At 35.2% G+C, this 18,857-nt stretch overlaps 3 protein-coding genes across 4 annotated transcripts; all 3 read right to left on the bottom strand.

Moving 5' to 3' along the window:
- Positions 1-464: 464 nt before the first annotated feature.
- On the bottom strand, positions 465-6,505 carry LOC145205433 (fatty-acid amide hydrolase 1-like). 2 transcript variants are annotated; one of them, XM_080078160.1, is made up of 4 exons: positions 5,208-6,505; positions 3,466-3,599; positions 3,129-3,351; positions 465-780 (listed from the first exon to the last, which is right to left on the bottom strand). In XM_080078160.1, the coding sequence occupies exons 1-4, from the start codon at positions 5,247-5,249 to the stop codon at positions 742-744; spliced, it is 438 nt and encodes a 145-aa protein (XP_079934286.1). In that variant the 5' UTR covers positions 5,250-6,505; the 3' UTR covers positions 465-741. The 2 variants fall into 2 exon arrangements, with proteins under 2 accessions (XP_079934286.1, XP_079934285.1); XM_080078159.1 differs by lacking the exon at positions 465-780 and having other exon boundaries at positions 2,672-3,351; positions 5,208-6,504.
- Positions 3,404-7,766, bottom strand: LOC145205434 (uncharacterized). The gene is made up of 3 exons (XM_080078161.1): positions 6,724-7,766; positions 6,544-6,654; positions 3,404-6,445 (listed from the first exon to the last, which is right to left on the bottom strand). Exons 1-3 carry the CDS (start codon positions 6,820-6,822, stop codon positions 6,320-6,322), a joined length of 336 nt encoding a protein of 111 aa, XP_079934287.1. The 5' UTR covers positions 6,823-7,766; the 3' UTR covers positions 3,404-6,319.
- A 133-nt stretch (positions 7,767-7,899) lies between these two features.
- On the bottom strand, positions 7,900-18,479 carry LOC145205429 (fatty-acid amide hydrolase 1-like). The gene is made up of 11 exons (XM_080078153.1): positions 16,962-18,479; positions 16,788-16,898; positions 16,545-16,694; positions 15,810-15,943; positions 15,475-15,698; positions 14,920-15,068; positions 14,676-14,856; positions 14,167-14,306; positions 13,702-13,918; positions 8,453-8,598; positions 7,900-8,386 (listed from the first exon to the last, which is right to left on the bottom strand). Exons 1-11 carry the CDS (start codon positions 17,154-17,156, stop codon positions 8,270-8,272), a joined length of 1,764 nt encoding a protein of 587 aa, XP_079934279.1. The 5' UTR covers positions 17,157-18,479; the 3' UTR covers positions 7,900-8,269.
- Positions 18,480-18,857: the final 378 nt, after the last annotated feature.

Genomic DNA, 18,857 nt, shown 5'->3' with positions numbered 1-18,857 from the left:
ACAAACTTAGGGGGGAAAAAACAAACCCTTAGGGAAGGGAACCCATAATTATTTGGGGTAACTTGTAGGATCAACAAATAAATTTGACATAATTTGGGCACTGAGATGATCATAGGAATTAACACTGCAAATAATATGCCAGATGCCACAATGGCATTCTTTACATCTAAGTTGCTTGCAATTGGAGCTTGTGTGCTAACCACACAAAGTCAAACTAAAAAACTGAATACTTCATACGGGTGTCAACAAGGCTAAAAAATAACTGCAAATAAAACTAGAATAGTGGTTTACCTATATATTGCCAGTTTATATATACTACATCATATTTAACGATGTATCACATATACCATTTACTATAATTGTATTGTATTAATTTTGAAACCGTGCATGAAAATGGTACATAGGAATACGAAAACACTACACTAGCGCCACGGAATCGGGAAACAGCTGCAAAAACCTCGCGGTTGAAAATACGCCAATGTCAAATTTTTTACAAAAAATGACATAATATTGTCAGACGCAGCAGCCGCACCCTTAAAAAGACTACGTTATAAACAGTAACGAACGAAATTTAAAAATGAATAAAAAACAAAACAAAAACACACAAATTTATTTACACTGTATAACACAAGAATTAAAACACAAAAGTTGTTCTAAGTGAATTTGTCAGCACATTTTCTTGGGTCGGCACTCCTGTTCCTGTTGGTTTTGGATGCTCCTCTCACGAATAGTTCGAATTGTTTAACTTGGACATGGAGATGAGGCTACTGAAAAAGAATACTACAAGCAGCATTGTTTGTCCTTATCTGAGGCAACAAGAATTAACATTTTTAAACACTAAGTATATAATTACAGAATGTGCAGTGAAAGTGCACAGTACCAAATCATGGTGTTGTTGGCTGCTGTTTTTCTAGTAGTAAATTTTTAGTTAGTTTTATAAACAATTTTTTTGATATAGGTACATCATTAAATTTCAAGTCATTCCAGTATTTAGGGGCTGTATACTTTATGGACTGATAGTACTACTGCTGCAAAAAGGTAAAAGATAACCGGTCTTGGTTTGACGAGTAGACACCCCACTAATTAAGTTTTTATTTTTAAAAAAGTGTTCAAATGCTTTAGGTAATAAATCATTTTGCCAACTATGCAAATACCTTGCACATTCCAGTTTAAACTGTTGTTCATTTGTTAATATTTTATTAGTTATCATGTTTTGTTCCAAATTTTTAAGATTGATTCCTAAAGATTTCTGAGATTTGTTTATCTACCTCAGCCAGGGCCTCTGCTGTTGGACCTGCAGAAGCAGTGGATTCAGTAGTCACTCCTGAATTTGCAACTTTATTTTCATTAAACTTAGCTTGAGTTTCTTGGACTGTTTTCAGGACCTCCATCAGCTGGATATATATTTGGCACCTACATTTTATTGGGTCCCTATCTCTTTCCTGGCACTTTATAACATAATTGTTTCTGCAAGCATAATCAAATGGGTCCCCGCACATGTGCATGTGGGATTTGGTAACAGTAAAAATAGGGCACAATCATTGTTAAACTATAATAGTGGTTTTCCAATATATTCCATTTTACAGAAACTGTGCCATATTTACGCACCATTTTACAGCGCAATATACCGTAATTTTCCATGTATAATGCGCAAAATTTACTTAATTTATTGTCCTAAAATCTAGGGTGCGCATTATGCATGGGTACAACAAATTTTGAAGAAAATCTGCCTCGAAATAAAACTTTAAATCACACCTTTCTTCTTGTTTGTTGTCAATCGCGCATCACATTTAGCTATCCTGCCCAACACACTTAGTCAGTAAAATTCATAATTGACGACACATCGTTTGATGCGATGGTGCAATCCTTGATGGTGTGTTATTGTCAAATACTGCACACTGCCCATTTAGCGACAACGCAAATGGGGTGATATCATTGCCGATATGCAACGGATCGAACTAAAATTTTGTATATAAGTTTGAATTTAATTATTCTGATTTTTAGGTATTTTAATCTGATACATATTAAACTTCATTTGTGTTTTAAAAATAAAAATGTTCTCTGCAAGTATTAAGATCGGTTCCGCTTGAACGCGACCAGTAAGATCTCGTTTGCTGTCACGATGTACCCTACACAATTCCTAAACATTTTTTTTCGAGTTTGCGAGCGCATGCGCAGTGATACTGACCGGCAGAATAACATCCGGTTGTTTCAAAAGATGATCTTTTTTCTGAAATAATTTTTTGTTTACGGATTTAAGAGTAAAAATTTGGGTGCGTATTATACATGGGTACAGGCTTTTTTCCAGCATCGACATGCCATTTTTAGGGTGCGTATTATACACGGGGGCGCACTATACTTGGAAAATTACGGTAACTAACATTGTAACATCTTAATTCCAACCAGTGAGAAAATGGTCAAGTGACGACTGCGTTCATGCGTGAAGCAGACGCATTTTTTCCATGCGCCACTATCGTCAATCACTCCCATTGCGTCAGCTGTGCACTGAGCGAGCAGAAATTTGACAAAAGACAGTATGTAAAAACATATTTGGGGCTGTAAGAGTAGTTACTGAGTCGATTGCACTGCAATTTTTAACAGCCAACAAGGAGCACCCTATCCACAACTGGTAAAATTTCAGCAGGTTAAGTCTTGTATTTCTGACCTCATTACCATGTGAACAAACAAACAAATATTTGGGGGAAAAGGGGTGAAAATAGATATATACAACTCCAAGTTACAAAATACTTTGAAATACGCTGCAATGTGCAAATCAAAAAGTATGATTTCACGTTTTGGAGGGCTGTGGGTGAACCGAGGCATCAAACGGGGTCAAAATTCACATGGACCATCTTTAGACCAATATCTATAATGTGTGTAAATTTGAAAAAGTTTGAACCATTCTTTCTTGACCAAAATGTGGGAACAAATCCGTGTTAGACGAAAAAAAAATCGACAAAAACAATATGTGTCCCCTTCAGGGAAGGGGACCCATATAATTATTTAAAAGTCACTTTGCATACTATGGTGCATAATGAAAAGTACAACTGTTGAATTGCAAGTTTTTTTGTTGTATAAAACACCAGAAAATTGCTGGCTTGAGAAAAAAGCAAAACTGAATTTAATACCATGTAGTCCACCAAGACTAAGCCGGTTGCAAGTTGGCTTAAAACCACACATTCCACACAAATGTGAGGGCAATCTGATGCTTCCTCCTGTGTCTGTTCCAAATCCCAATAGAGCGCCACCACCACCAATAAAGCACCCTTCCCAGATGATGAACCACCCGGTGTAAACTCAAGCCGGTGTGGATTATATGTATTACCATAAAGAGGATTGCTACTAGCCAAGCTAAACAACATGCATTAAGCGATTTTTGTGAACTTAGTATTTGTTAGAAATGCTATTATTTTATTGTATTAACGAAGCAACAGCTACATAAACGAAGTGGTAACATAACAACACCTGAATGTTAATTGTGACAAGTTTGTCTTGACAAATGGCACAGCACCCAGTGACTTTAGAACTTTCACCAAAACACAATCATCCAAGTCTCGACTGTTTGTGTTGGACATTAAACCAATCATAGCATTCATATCCTAGAAAAATACAATATTGCACAAAGGTCTTTGGTATCTTGGTACAGATGAGGATTTTCCAGTCTTGTTGACATCAATTTAAACAAACAAAATTAAGGACTTGACATTGATTCTTTATTAAGGGAAGAATGAGTCAACCCCACTTTATGTCCAAATTTCCAAATCCATGCAACAACAAGCAAGTCATTAAATCATTTTTTTACACGTTTGTATGCTAAATTTTATGTGCCAAGTATAAGAATAACATAATAAATTGACCAAGCAACTTGTTAACTTATTAGTTGTTTTTTTTTTAACTTTCTGCGTACAATTAAAAAATTGCTATGAATGAGGTATAAAAACTTGTTGAAAACTAGAAAGGTGGCTTCCCTATATATTCCATTTCATATATAGTGTACCCTATTTATCAAATTACGATACACACCATTTGATCTACAAGCATGATTGTTGCAAGCAAAAACAGATGGGTCCCCCCCACATGTTTATGCGAATTAGTCATGGTGAAAGGTTTCCAAATTCGTTTTTTTTTTCAGATTTTATTTTTCTATTCTTTTAAAGACAAATTAGTAGAAAGCATAAACACAAACTTCAAATAGGATTTGTCTATATCCTGTTATATTATCCTACATTTACGAAAGTAGTAAAAATAAACAGGAAAAACACTCTGCAATCTGAGAATTTAATCTCTAGATTCAGGTGTGCCAGGCAAGTAGTCAAATTGTTCTTTAGTAGCGTATCGTGGTGTAGTCGCCGAACGACGGTTTAGTGATCTTTTGACACAGTTTTCAATAACATGCAGTGATTAACAACAACGTTTCTACCAATTTATATTTAACTTACGCATTGTTTTTGAAGTTATGACTACAAAAAGTCAATCTTAATTGTGTTCTGCGTTATCTATCATAAGTTGGCCAACTCCTAGATTTTTACCTTTATGTTAATCAACGCCGTTTGTCTGTAATGTACGAAACCGATGTATTGTTTTAATCATTTCTAAGATACGAAACTTTTGCTAAAACTGAAAATATGTGTGCTAACTTAATAAAACCACATGGGATGGGCTGTAATGGTAACCATTTGGCTATTGAGCCAAAATTTTGAACACTGAATGAGTAACCCACTGCAAACATTTTTCAAAAAAAATTTAGCACATATAACAGGCGTGCATTTCTGACCTAAAGGACTGAAAAAACTAAAACCGATTATTTTGGGGTTAAAGGGGTGCAAAATGGGTCAATCCAATTAAAAGTTAGAAAATTATTTGGAATATCTAACGTTGCACCAACCAACAGAGCATGAAACTCTTAGATCATGTACTTTAGTCAGTACAGCCGTTTTACAAACTTTACATTTTGGGGGCTTGTGGGTAAACCGCTGGGTCATTCGGGGTCAAACTTCAGGAGGATCAAGTTTTAAACAATGGCTAACATCTGTGTAAATTTGAAGCACTCTTTCTTGACCAAACGCATTTAACAAACCAGCGTTACACAGAAACGAACATTTTGGGGTTTAAGGGGTAAATTCTAATAAAAGTTACGAACTTCTTTAGAATACATTACATTATACCAACCAACAAAGCATTAAACTCCTAGATCAGGGGTTCCCAACCTTTTTACGATCTCGTACCAGTTGGACGCTCTGTACTGCCATGCATACCACTTCTTGCAGAACAACTAATTTGATCGAATCATATTTTATTCTTCTTGTTGACAATTGACATAACCAGTATTTTGAAGATCGTAATGATACGAAACAGTAGAAATAGTTACGTAACAATAAGAATTAACTTTGGGATTTTTTTATAAACAAAACTAGATAAACAAAATACAAAGTTGTGAATCGGAAGCTACTCGCGCACTACCTGAAAAACCTTCGTGTACCACAGGTTTGGAACCGCTGTCCTAGATGATGTATTTAAGTCAGTACAGCCGTTTAAAAAAAAACGTTTTGGGGGCCTATGGGTGAACCGTTGGGTCATTCGGGGTCAAACTTCAGGAGGATCAAATTTGGAATAATAACTAACAAGGCGAAACGGGAAGGTCTTTCAATACGCGCCGTAAAGAACATGAAAGGGATGTAGCCAAGAAAGATGCCAAAAAGTCGGCATTAGCACAACATGCTACTGTCCTCAACCACACCATAAACTTTTCTGCCACCCAGGTGTTAGCGAGAGAAACCGATTTTCACAAGCGAGGTTTCCTGAAGTCGTGGAACATACATTCCCACACCAACACGATGAACGTTAAAACGGACGTTCTAATGCCGATAACTTATCGGTCGCTTTTGCACCATTGAGCTAGGTGTTATCACTCGACCATTGGTGCGCACTGCGTTTTTTGCCACCGCCCCCTTTTTTGTATGTGTGTTTCGCCGCCGTTTTCGCTTTATAAATACTTGTGTTTGCAATTTATGTCATTACCCTGATGAAGGTGTTTCGTATGGGACATCGAAACGTTGGCATATTAGAAATAAAAAAACTGCCGGAAGAGCTGAAATTTTGTTGATAACTAACATCTGTCAAATTTGAAAAAATTTAAAGCACTCTTTCTTGACCAAACGGCTATAACAAACTGGCGTTAGACAGAAAAAATACAGACAAAACAATGTGACCCCTTCATAGAATGGGAGCCATAATTGTAAAAGGTGCACAATGGAAAACAGGATAAAGAGCACTGGCATAGTGTACTGTACAACTGGTACCTTAATTCCATAACATTCTTTTACACTGGAAGTCCAAAGAGTGGAAATTGGGGGGGATCAGTGTAGGCACCCAACTCTTGTGCTTCAGCTTTTGCAACCTTTATTACTGATGTGATACAGTTTGTTGCTTTTGTGCATGAAATTGCCTTGAAGAACGAAACAGTTATTTACTCCCTTGGCATCCAAAATTGACACATGTATGCATTAAAAAAATGTGTGAAATAAAAAATTTTCGATTTCATACTTTGATCCAATATGTTTCCAAAATTTTTAAGGGTGAAAATTTTCCCTGCTGAGCTGCAGACACCAATTCAACCGCATTTAAGCTAAGAATTTCTGTTTGTTCCTGATTTGTCTATGTAAAATAAACAAAACAAAACATTATCTACATAGCAAAAGAACTATTATCACAAAGAAAATTTACACATTTTTTTGCAAGTTGTTGCACACAACTGTTCATTTTCACGCTTTTTTCTGAAGTTGTCTTTTTACCTCCAATTTGACAGCACAACAACAGTCCCATATGCAGTTGTCAAGCCACACAAAGTTAACAAAATAATATTACAATTCTTGGATTCAGTAGAAATGAGCATTTTGGTTTGGCCCTGTAAAAGTATCAGTGTAGACACATGTAGTTAACTACATATTCTGCTTGGTTTTAAGAGTTTTTTGTATATTCTAGCAACGAAAGAGAGAGAAAAGTGATAGATCTGTGCCATGTTAACTTGGTTTCAGCTTGGGAATTGCAAAAAAGCAGCTGTGTGAACAGCATGTAATGTCTTCAGAATCCGGATTAGTTCCTAAGCCCTTTTCTTTTGTTTTTGATTTGTATCAGACCTTGAGGAATTTCTCAGCCATTTGTGGTCCAAGCTGAATATTATGAAAGACAAATGTCTACCTTTGTAAAATAAAAGCTCACAGTAACAACTGAAAGATAATTTGCTTCTTATGATAGTATTTCACCTCGTTTTGCAGGACATGTGTGATTTTGCACAAATAATCGCTTTTTCATAACTTGTGGTAAAATGAGACAGTCGTACTAATGTAGAACATTAAAAAAACATTCTGTGCATATTTATGCCTATGTGGTCCCATGATTTGAAAAAAATTAAGACATAATGCAACTTCAAGCTTTTGGCAGCCCTACTGACTTTGCTTCAAGTACATTTAACAGACCTCGGACCCAAGTTAATGAAGCTATGGTGCTGAGTATGATTTTGGTCGTGAATCTGGCCAAATCTTTAAAACTTAAACCCTAAACAGATCTAACCCTGAGCCGAAAAGCAGGATCCGTTTAAAAATACAAAAAAATACTGGTTAGCCGAGACCTTTTACAATGGTTTGTTTCGCCATGCAGCATTTTGAAGTAACCATAATTTTGTATGTTTTTCTAATTATGTTTCATAATTTTTGATGTAAGTGTGGTGGGCTGCACTAAAGACCTTGGCGGTCTACATCCGGAAGACCCCGGCACTAAAAAATGCAAAAGTCATACAGAATTTACACATATTCTTTAAACTATTATTATAATCGATTCTTCCACATAGTTTAGTGTAAACCCGGATGTTTCACCAAGTAACTGTTCAGTAAAGGCAATATATTAGTGATTAGTACAGGTATATATTCTTGATGTAAGCAAGCAGTAGGAAAATAGGAAATACATGATTTGGATAAACTACCAATGGTGAAAACTGTTATACAGGTTTTGGGTACAATGCAACAATTCCCAATAGTTGACAAACATAAATGTACACTAACAATTCAACACCATACTACATTTAAAACACCTGTTTAAAGTGGAACTGAAAACATTGGACGAAATCAAAAGATAAAAAGCCTGCAACAGTTCATGTTCATAATAAGAGGACACTTGATGTTAAAATGCAGTTAGTAGCACAGTATGTACATAAATTTACTGTATGTACACAAATTATCCCTGGAACTTGCTTAATATTTATTTCAAAATCCATTTACAATAGGCCAACAGATTTTTGCAAGTCTAACATAACCCTCAAGCACAACTCATCTTTCCATGGTTTAGTGATGCATTGAACACCCACTGGGAGCCCCACACTATCCATGCATGCCTGCAAAAAAACAACAACTGATACTCATTAGTTAAATTGCATTTCATGTATTTTAAACAAGCTTACATCTTTTGTGTTTTTATCCCATGCATCACCAAAATGTCCTTCATAGTTTTTAAGTGCATCAATATCATCCTGAGTGACCTTAGTTACAGGAACACAACCAGCAGGGCAGTTGAGCAAGACGTACAGTGCTGTGTAGCTCAAAATTGCTGTATTAAGGAAACAAACTTTTGAATACAGTATAAATTGCTGTTAAACTGTCTTTAATAAACATGTGGAACCTAAGAATTACATGGGATAAAATAAGGATGAACATCAGAAACCACAAACACAGGGTAATGTAATGGTAGGTAGGAAAGCAGCTGAAATAAATGTGATGATAAATTGTTGGTTACACAAAATAAATTGATGCAGGAGCACTATTGCTACATAAAATGCCTGGCCACAACAGCACATTTGTATAGAATCAAATGTTCTGTTTATTGATGCATTGAACACATTAGATTTTCCATTTTATCTGTTCTTTATCCTTTTTACCGATTTAATATCTACACCATTTAAGCTACTAACATAATTTTTTATGTTATAAATTTGCAACAGTAAAAAAAGGTTAAAAAAACTTTTAATCCTTTGAGAAATTAACCTCTACCTTTCGCCCCAATATTGCTGTCAAAGGCCAGTTTTAAAACAGTAAAAAACTAGAAAGGTGGCTTTCTGATATACTTCCATTTTACATAATCTATACGATATTTACCAATTTACTACACACATCATTTGATGTACATATATGATTGTTTTTGCAAGCAAAACACGCGTTTGTGCGGATTTAACGTCCTGGTTATTTTTAGATTCTAAATAAAAACCTTAACCAACTTTAGCAATAACCTAGCTTTAAAAGTTTTCTCCATATTCTTTTTGCATCATTATTGTCATCTAATTACAAAAAAACAGTAAATAAGAACGTCGTTCAATGTCAGTTTTTAAACACAATTTTCCACAACTGAAAATGTGCTTAATAAAACTGACATAGCATAGCTGCGCAAAAACAGCTGATTTCTAATCACCGACACAACTGTCTCGTAAAACGTCCGTCCGGACGTCAAGCTGAGCACTTCCGCTGCATTCACATGCCTTAATCGTAAACAAGTGAATTACTCCCTTGAGAGTGTGAGACTTCTATCTGACTGACAGTGTACACATATTATGGGCTGTAAAAGTAACTATTTGGCCGATTAAGGCAAAATTTTAAATACTGAACGAATAACCTACTGCAAACAATTGTTTAATATTTCAGCATATTAGGGCTTGTATTTTTGGCCTAAAACTTATTATTTTGGGGTTTAAGGGGTAAAATGGGTGAATCCAATAAAAAGTTACAAAATTCTTTAGAATACCTTACATTGCACCAACCAACAAAGCATGAAACTCTCAGATTATGTACTTTAGTCAGTACAGCCATTTTAATTTTTTTCGTTTTGGGGGCCTGTGGGTGAACCGCTCAGTCGTTTGGGGTCAAAATTCAGGAGGATCAAATTTGGATTAATAACTAACATCTGTCCAAATTTGAATAAATTTAAAGCACTCTTTCTTGACCAAACACATTTAACAAACCAGCGTTAGACAGAAATGAATATTTGGGGGTTTAGGGGTGAAAATGGGTGAATCGAAAAAAATATACAAAATTCTTTAAAAAACCTTACATTGCACCAAACAACAAAGCATATCACTCAGAGATGCTGTACTTTAGTCAGTACAGCCGCTTTTTAAAAAAAATACGTTTTAGGGGCCTGTGGGTGAACCGGTGGGTCTTTCGGGGTCAAACTTCAGGAGGATCAAATTTGGATTATTAACTAACATCTCTGTTAATTTGAATAAATTTAAAGCACTCTTTCTTGACCAAACGCGTCTCACAAGCCAGCGTTAGACAGAAAAAAGAAAAAAAAATACGGACAAAAACAATATGTGACCCATTATTTACCTAGAAAACAGAAACAGTATATTGACACTAAAAATTCGTTTCACAAAACATTAACTGTTAACCTGCAGTAGCCCCTTGACAAAGGAACCCAAACAACCGTTTAACGACCTTTGGACGTGGTTTTCAATAACATGTGGTCTGCAGTGTTCAAAAATTCCGTTTTGTCAAATTTTGCACAGACGGTTAATCGGGATTGCAATTTGCCAAGCGTTTTATCCCGACTAACCGTTTTTCCCGATTATCCGAATTCTCTATAAACAGTAAAACATGTCAATAGAGTTGCTAATTTACGCTTCCCCAACTGAATTAACACTGTTAATTTAAAGCTTATTTAAGACATTAAACATGCTTACTCTCTCTTTGATAGTCAAAAGTAAACGAATTCTTTCGCATAACTAGGTCAGCACTTACACTACCGCACAGAAGGTGACGTCACGCCTGCAAACTTGATGTGTGGTGCAATCGCATTAATGCCACAAACGTTGCACATACATTTGCAACATTGCTTTTGAAGTAATAGCATCGATTTTTTTCCAACTTAATCCAACCTCTTTTTTTCTGATAAGATTTGTCTCAATGTAGTTGTCACGATTCTTTATGCACATCGCATTATTTTAGTCAGTTTGTTAACAGTGAAAACAGTGAGAAAACCGGTCAATTAAGTAAAGAAACAAACAAAAAAACAAGGTTTCTCTCGTTTCAGTGTAATTTTGTTTATTATAATCGCATTTTTCGTATAAAACACTGTTTAGTCTGACCGACTGTTCCCTGAATTACCCAGCGCGTAGTCTGACAAAGTGAACTTGCATGTTTAAAGCAACACATGCGCACAAAATCTATTCCGGCGGAAAAAACGTGTTATCAGTAGGGCAAATATTTTTTGACTTGTCAAAAAAAGTCAAAATTTTGTCAAAATTTTTGGAATAGGTCAAAAATTGTCAAAATTGTTTACAAAGTCAATTTTTTTTACAAAGTTAAAATTGTTTACAAACTGCATTGTCGTGGTGTTGTAGAGGTTGCACTGCCAGTGAACTTTTTATTTTACACCTTGTAGCTTACTTTGTACTGTTATAATTGGCTCATTGTCTACTTATTGTGAATCATAAACCATCAAGTGAGTGAAACAATTAGGTTGATATGACGTGATGCTGAACACACTTCAAAACATGCAAAATTTTGGTAGGTCATTTTACGGCAGCTGCAGGTTATGTGCAGCTCTTGCTTCGGTTTTGCTTTAGGTATTTCATGTATCTTTCGTTTAGACAACTGTATTGAATAATTTTCGTTGTGTCTTAGCTGCAGTTTTTTGGCAGTGATTTTTAATTAGCTCATTTCCCTTTTCAGAACAGGGTAGGTCTGTGTTCAGATTTTTGCCCTTCTGTTAGACATTTGCTCTACAGAGTAGCCTACAGCCATATTTTAACTTTTTGTACAATAATGTGTAATTTAACTACTTGAATTTTTCATAGGTCAAAATTTTGTCAAAGAAAAGTTTTTTAAAGTCAAAATTTGTCAAACTTTTCAATTTGTAGGTCAAATTTTTTCATTTTTTAGGTCAAAAAATAATTGCCCTAGTTATCAGACGTATTTAAAGCCTAAACCGTGATATTACGCAACCAAACGGTCGTAGTGGTCTGATGCAATGAGTCGCGTGTCTCCATGATACACCAGGGGTGGGGAACCTTTTGATTCATACAGGCCACCCAACGTTTTGTCTACACTCGTGTAGGCCGCATTGTCTATTTCTCAAGTTTAAAACAGTGGTTTCCAAATAGTTGTGTTTACATAATGGTCTTTTGTGTTTTGTCCAAATAGCATGGCCAAAGCTGAATGCAACGTTAAACCTAAATAAATCTCCCACTACAATATTCAGGATTTATTTTATCTGCAGATATCATTTTTTATGCATATCTATAATTTATTCTCAGAGACGTTTGTTACATCACAGACAAATCTAAAACATTGCTTTATGCGCAAACAATTGGTTAATTGTCACATAAATAAGATTGTTGCGCAATAAGCTCTTACTAGTCTCGTGAAAAAAACTGGTGCGGAAACATCTGGTCTAGAACCAATTAAATATTAATCTAAGAAAGGAAATAAAGGTGAATAAAAATAGCATTTTAACATATTTCTTTTTTTCACTGTAGCGTTCAATGTCAAGGTCTTTAAAGGGAATTTGACATCGAAGGCCGCACTTACTGCCCCAAAAGGCCGAATCGCAATAAATTATTCGACCGAAATCTTGGGCCGATTCAGCCAAATAAATTCGGCAAGCCGATTATTCCGTACTTCAATAATTACTATTTAAAATGGCAGGATACGATTGCTATTAATAGGTAGTTTTTGCTACTTTATTAGTGGAGATGGTAACGAGATCAATTCTTGTCCTGATAAAGATTTTTAAACCATTTTTTTTTTTTTACATCTAGTCTTCAACAACATTTTATCACTTAACATTTAAAAAAACGATGGACTGCGCAACTTTCACACAGAAATTAACAACGCAGTTGATAAAAATATTCGGTTAAAATAGTCCGTTTATCCGACATTATCTTACATGACAAATGATAGGCGACAATTTGCAAACTGTTTTGATTGTGGCTTTCACGACAAATGGATTGCCACATTTAACCAATTTATTTTCTCAACATAGGCAACGGTTTAGGATTTACGATACCTATCCTCAGGTTTTTTTAAGGTTTGGTTTGGGTGACCGCTAAGTAGTTTTAAGAGACCGCAAGTGTTTCTAAATACCAAAAAATAGCCATTTTTGCTTAAACTGTAGTTGCAAGTCCAAATTTTGGGAAACCGCTGGAGAAATTTGGGGGACCGTTTCGGTCCCCCAAAACACCTTAAAAAAACACTGGGGTACCCTCAAGTTGACTTTCAGAGTTTTTTTGCCTTTATGTTAATCAACGACGTTTTGTCTGACATATAATGTTTATGTTTAGCCAGTTTAAATCAAGTCGCCAAAACTAAAACTGCACATCCCAACTTAAAAAACCGAAGCAGAGACCACCCGCTCTGCAATAAACTGCCACATTTGTAAAACCAGTGAATCACTCTCTTTTGACTTCTCTGACTGTCCAGTGTATTTGACTGACTGACCAGTGTACACATATGTTGTGTACATGGTATTTGGGGTCTGCTCTTGAACTGTTGGAGGCAAACTTTGTATAACTAACTAACATGTGTGTAAATTTGAATAAGCTTGAACGACTCTTTTTTTGACCATATGCGTGGAACAAACCAGCGTTAGACATAAAAAGAAAAAATACAAACAAAAATAATATGTGTTGACAAAAGAAAAATATAAAAATCTAGATTTTACCAGTTGTGTCTTCGAAGTGTTTTTGTGGCCCAGCAACCATTGCAGATGGTGGACCAATCAGTGCATCCAAGTTTCCCTCTGGTTGAACCCAAGTTGAAAAAAACTTTGCCTTGTATTCAAAAGTTTGTGCCTCCAAATTCCAAACAGTTGAGATATTTCTTTCTTTCTCAGCAAGCAAGGAAAAATCTTTGGCTATTCTTGGAGACTTCCAACAGTTCTAAATCACATACTTAAGTTTACCAACGTTCAATATTAGGATTTTGTAACACAGATAAGTTTCATCTCAACGATGGCTTCAACATACTGTGTTACAATTCTACACACACTATTGCCCCCTTTATAAAGCCCTGATACAAACAACTATCATACAAGGAACAATAGTTATGTCATCAACTTATTGACAAAGTTGTAAATAAACGTAACAAATGGTAAGTTTAAAAGATATGCAACATCATGGTAACATACCCTGAGATTCACTAAAAAGGAACCCAGTTTTCCCAAGCACTTGGGGAAGTATAACTTCTGAATCAAAGGCACAAGAACTGGATCTATGTCTTCATTTTTTAGTATTTCTTTGCACCTTTTTCCACCATCAGCAAAGCATACTGAAAAAAATTAACATTTATATAAATCACATGTCATTTGTCATTATTTTATTGGGTTTATTGTTAAATTGTTTTTTTTTACTAGTTTAATAAAATATACATAAATAGATACACCACAATGGCTTTATAATTAAATTGTCAAGATACAACCACTTTAGGCTCATACCATGATTTTCGGTTTAAAGGCACAGGTAATACCATCATATTATTCCTATCTGTAAGGAATCTTTTTCAATTAATTGCACCAGGTTGTAATAAAGAGTTTCAATTTTACCTAGGTTTCGGTCATGTGTCATCATAAATGTTTGGAAGGCAATTTTTCATTTTTATTCTAAAAAATTACACAATGTTTCAGCAGCAATGACATACATGACATAAAGAGCTCCCAGGCCCTTTCCACGTTTGGTATTTTGTAAGGAACTAAGATATGTCCAGATGTCTCCAAATGTTTTTTGGCCATCATCACAGCCCTTTGCACTGCAGGCACTGGTTTATTAAATCCATCATCCACATAGTACCCAATTCTTAAAGGTTTGGTGCAACCAAACAACTAAAAAACAAGTTGCATGTAAAACTTTTTTGATGCCTTATATTTGCACACTTGCTGTTTTACCTTCTCATCAAAAGGCATTGGCACAATGTATGGGTCAAGTTCAAACATCAAAGGACACAGAATACTTCGCATTGCAAGAACAAGAGTGTCCACATCTCTTGCCATGGGGCCAATAGTTGTGGCTATGTTTACATGTCCAGGTATAGGACCTGCAGCAAAATAGATTTATTTGCAAACAACATTGATTGTATTTATGGTATTAACAAACTATGACATTTTTTACAGTGTACATAAGCTTGAACCAATGTGCCAGATGCCACAATGACATTCTTTACATCTAAATTGCATGCAACTGGAGCTTTATGTACTAACCACAAAGGCTGCAAGTGCTAGACAAAAGTCAAACTAAAAACTCTTTAACGAGAACCGGTTTATTGCTTCAAACGGTTGCCAACAAGAAAGAGTGGACGAGTTTCTGATTTATGAGTTTAAGAATAGCTGCAAATATTTAACTGTTTTTATTTAAATATCACTTTGCATATCATGATGTATATTTCTACAGTGAAAAGTAAAATTGCTGGCCTAAGAAAAAGAACCAAACTTAGTAGTTAGTACCATGTAATCCAGCAAGACTAAGCCGGTTGCAAGTTGGCTTAAAACCACAAATTCCACACAAATGTGATGGAAATCTGATGCTTCCTCCTGTGTCTGTTCCAAATCCCAAGAGGGAACCACCACCACCAATTAAAGCACCCTCCCCAGATGATGAACCACCCGGTGTAAACTCAAGTCGGTGTGGATTAGATGTGTCACCAAAAAGAGGATTGCCACTAGCTAAGCTAAACAACATGCATTGATGCATTTTTTTGCGAACTTTGTTTTTGTTATAAGTATATTTTTTTGCATTAACAAAAAACAGCTTCATAACCAAAGTGTAAACATAACAATACCTGAATGTTATTTGTGACAAATTTGTCTTGACAAATGGTACAGCACCCAGTGACTTTAAAACTTTCACCAAAACACAATCATCCAAGTCCAGATTGTTTATCTCGGACATTAAACCAATGGTAGCATCCATATCCTACAAAAATACAATATTGTACAAAAATAATTTTACCAACATACTTTAAGACATGGTCACTATTAGGGTGACTTGCTGCTATATTGCGTTCTAAATGAACTAACTTTTAAAAAATGATTTTATTCCAACACTAAAAGTTGACAGTGGACATGTACAAATGCTGATGATACATCTGATCAACACAAATAGCATTATAGTATATATACAATGGTTTCCCAGACAATAGCCACTGACCAACAATTAACAGAACGATTGGCAGAGTTATCTGGACAAACTAGCAAAATACCAAACCAAACGCAATACCCCACCCAATAAATTTAAAGCTTCCATTTTTTCACAATTTTAACTATAAAGCATTCAAGTCATACTTTGGACACATGCTCAATACCTAGGCCATTAAGTTAAACATTGACAATATCTTTTTACTGTGAATAGTTCTCCCCAATCTATCAGACAAAAGTACATGTTGAAGCTAAAAGTGTAAAAACATAAAACTGAACAACTTATTTATAATTTCATGTTTTGGAAATGGTGGGAAATATATAAAACTGAAATTTGGAATAAACATGTATTGTGCTTTTAATTACATATTGACTGCTACCTTAATTCCATAACATTCTTTTACACTGACTGGAAGTCCAAAGAGCGGAAATTGGGAGGGATCAGTGCAGGCACCCAATTCTTGCGCTTCAGCTTTTGCAACCTTTATTACTGATGTGATACAGTTTGTTGCTTTTGTGCATGAAATTGCCTTAAAGAACCAAACAGTTATTTACTTCCTAGGCATTCAAAATTGACACATGTATGAATTAAAAAAGGCAAATATACGTTTTACAGTTTATACCTTGGTCCAATATGTTTCCAAAATTTTTAAGGGTGAAAATTTTCCCTGCTGAGCTGCAGACACTAATTCAACAGCATTTAATCCAAGAATTTCTGCTTGTTCTTCCTTTGTCTAAGAAAATACAAAAAAACATTTTCAAAATAGCAAAAGAACTGTTTTACACTGAAAATTTACATAATTGTTTGCAAGTTGTTCCAATAGTTGTTGCATACACAACTGTTCATTTTCACGCCTTTTCAAAGCTTTCTTCCGAAGTTGCCTGTTTTTCCTCCAATTTGACAGCACAATAACAGTCCCATATGCAGTTGTCAAGCCACACACAGTTAACAAAATAATATTACAGTTCTTTGATTCAGTAGAACTGAGCATTTTGATTTCATCCTGTTTAAGTATCTATGCAGACACATTTTAATTATATATTTATCCTGGATTCGAGAGAGAGTATTTTTTTATATTCTAGCAATAAAAGTGAGAGAAAAGAGATGGTTAAGTGCCATGTTAACTTGATTTTAGCTTGGAAATTGCAAAAAAAACGGAAGTGGTAACATTGGCTAATGTTCATACAGCATCCAGATTATCGCATAATCGATTGGTCACCTAAAAAAGCTTAGCAAGTTGGTTATTCAATTACTGAGATTTATCTTTATTACACCATTTTAATGATCATGATCAACCATATGCTATATTTTACTGGGTACACAAATCATGTTGGGACCCTATCCATATTTATGGTAGTCAAAAATGGACCCCAAACACTGGTGAACAGGTAACATCATTAATAGGGTGCAATCATTTTTAGATGCGAAGGCAAATTGGTAAAAAAGCAGAGTTTGGTTTTGTCAACATTTTTGTTTTGTTTTTATACAAGCATTACAAAATTCTGCAAGAAACTCCAATAGTATTATATACACTAATGAATCAACAAGCTTCATTGTGGCATAGGTATCCTTTTGAATAGCATTTTGCAATAGTTATACTTGTTATTGGTTGACTTGAAGTAGTCTCTCGCAACATGAGTGAAACCAGCCAACAATCACAAGTACACAACATTAAAAAAGATACCATACTGTTACTATTGTGTCAAAACTTCACATCTTTTTAGTTTAGGTGTAATTGCAATTGTTGGCTGGTTTCATTCAGGTCCTCTTGCATGTGGTAGTTAAGCCGACAATGACCAGTTAATACAGAATGCATGAAAATATAAGTAGTCAACAATCCTAAATAATTTTAAGAAATTAAAGATATCACCTTCCAGTAGTAATAGAAAATCTACAAGTGTTGCAACATAACTGAAGTTTACAAACAACAACAACCCAAGATATAAATTTGTTAACCACGATCTGCAATAGCAGTACCGTTAATATTAAGTTCTAAAAACAACATGCACGATTGAAATGCTTTAATTTGGTTGAAACTTAAAATCCTCGCATCAAACACGGGAAATTCCCAGATAGAGAATCAATCACGAATAAAAAGTCGCTGGATTCCAGATTGCAACTGCAGGCAGAGCTCAATGTCGACGTTTGGGTATTTTGTACCGAAGACCAACAAGACTTTATCTCGAGGCTGTGGCCTGTCTGGCATGATTTTCTTTCGCGTGCAGACCGCAAGCGCGTATGTTCAAGGTCATGCCTCAGAAGTCAGAACGCCAGGCAGGGACTCTTAAATGAATGTAAAGAGAGCATTGCATTAGCGTTAATTGTGCATGGCATTAAGCGTTAATACAAATACAGCCACTATGGGTTAGTCACTACCAATCGGACATGTGTGCAAGGCGGTTTGCGCAGATTTGTGTGGTCTTCACTTTCATATCTAGTTGCAAGACGTATTTTTAGTTGTTTTGCCATGTTTGTTATTATTTGTTGCCAACGGCTACGACAAAAATAATGGTTCTGTTTTGGTGCGAGTAGTTCATTGTTTTATTTTTAGGTTTTCTTTTATACACTCAGTTGAATTTTGACAAATTTCTTTCACACACTCAGTGTTTACTATACTTTTCATTAATAATAACACGTGGTTTATGACTCTTACTTTAGTTTGCAGCTCTCTGCTTCAAACCTCACAGTAAAA

Source organism: Phallusia mammillata, chromosome 8 (genome assembly GCF_965637545.1).
Source record: "Phallusia mammillata chromosome 8, kaPhaMamm4.hap1.1, whole genome shotgun sequence".
Taxonomy (NCBI): domain Eukaryota; kingdom Metazoa; phylum Chordata; class Ascidiacea; order Phlebobranchia; family Ascidiidae; genus Phallusia; species Phallusia mammillata.
This window is presented reverse-complemented; position numbering and strand designations above follow the sequence as displayed.

Coding starts and splice junctions, on each gene's coding strand:
- LOC145205433 (XM_080078159.1), bottom strand. CDS start 5,249: ATGGCAGTACAGAGCGTCCAACTGGTACGAGATCGTAAAAAG. Junction 3,600..5,207: donor TGGTACGAGATCGTAAAAAG/GTTGGGAACCCC, acceptor GTATTTTTCTAG/GATATGAATGCTATGATTGG. Junction 3,352..3,465: donor TTGTCACAATTAACATTCAG/GTGTTGTTATGT, acceptor CATGTTGTTTAG/CTTGGCTAGTAGCAATCCTC.
- LOC145205434 (XM_080078161.1), bottom strand. CDS start 6,822: ATGGGACTGTTGTTGTGCTGTCAAATTGGAGGTAAAAAGACAACTTCA. Junction 6,655..6,723: donor AACAACTTGCAAAAAAATGT/GTAAATTTTCTT, acceptor TATTTTACATAG/ACAAATCAGGAACAAACAGA. Junction 6,446..6,543: donor TGGAAACATATTGGATCAAA/GTATGAAATCGA, acceptor TCGTTCTTCAAG/GCAATTTCATGCACAAAAGC.
- LOC145205429 (XM_080078153.1), bottom strand. CDS start 17,156: ATGCTCAGTTCTACTGAATCAAAGAACTGTAATATTATTTTGTTAACT. Junction 14,857..14,919: donor CAATGCCTTTTGATGAGAAG/GTAAAACAGCAA, acceptor CTTGTTTTTTAG/TTGTTTGGTTGCACCAAACC. Junction 13,919..14,166: donor CCTTTTTAGTGAATCTCAGG/GTATGTTACCAT, acceptor TATGTGATTTAG/AACTGTTGGAAGTCTCCAAG.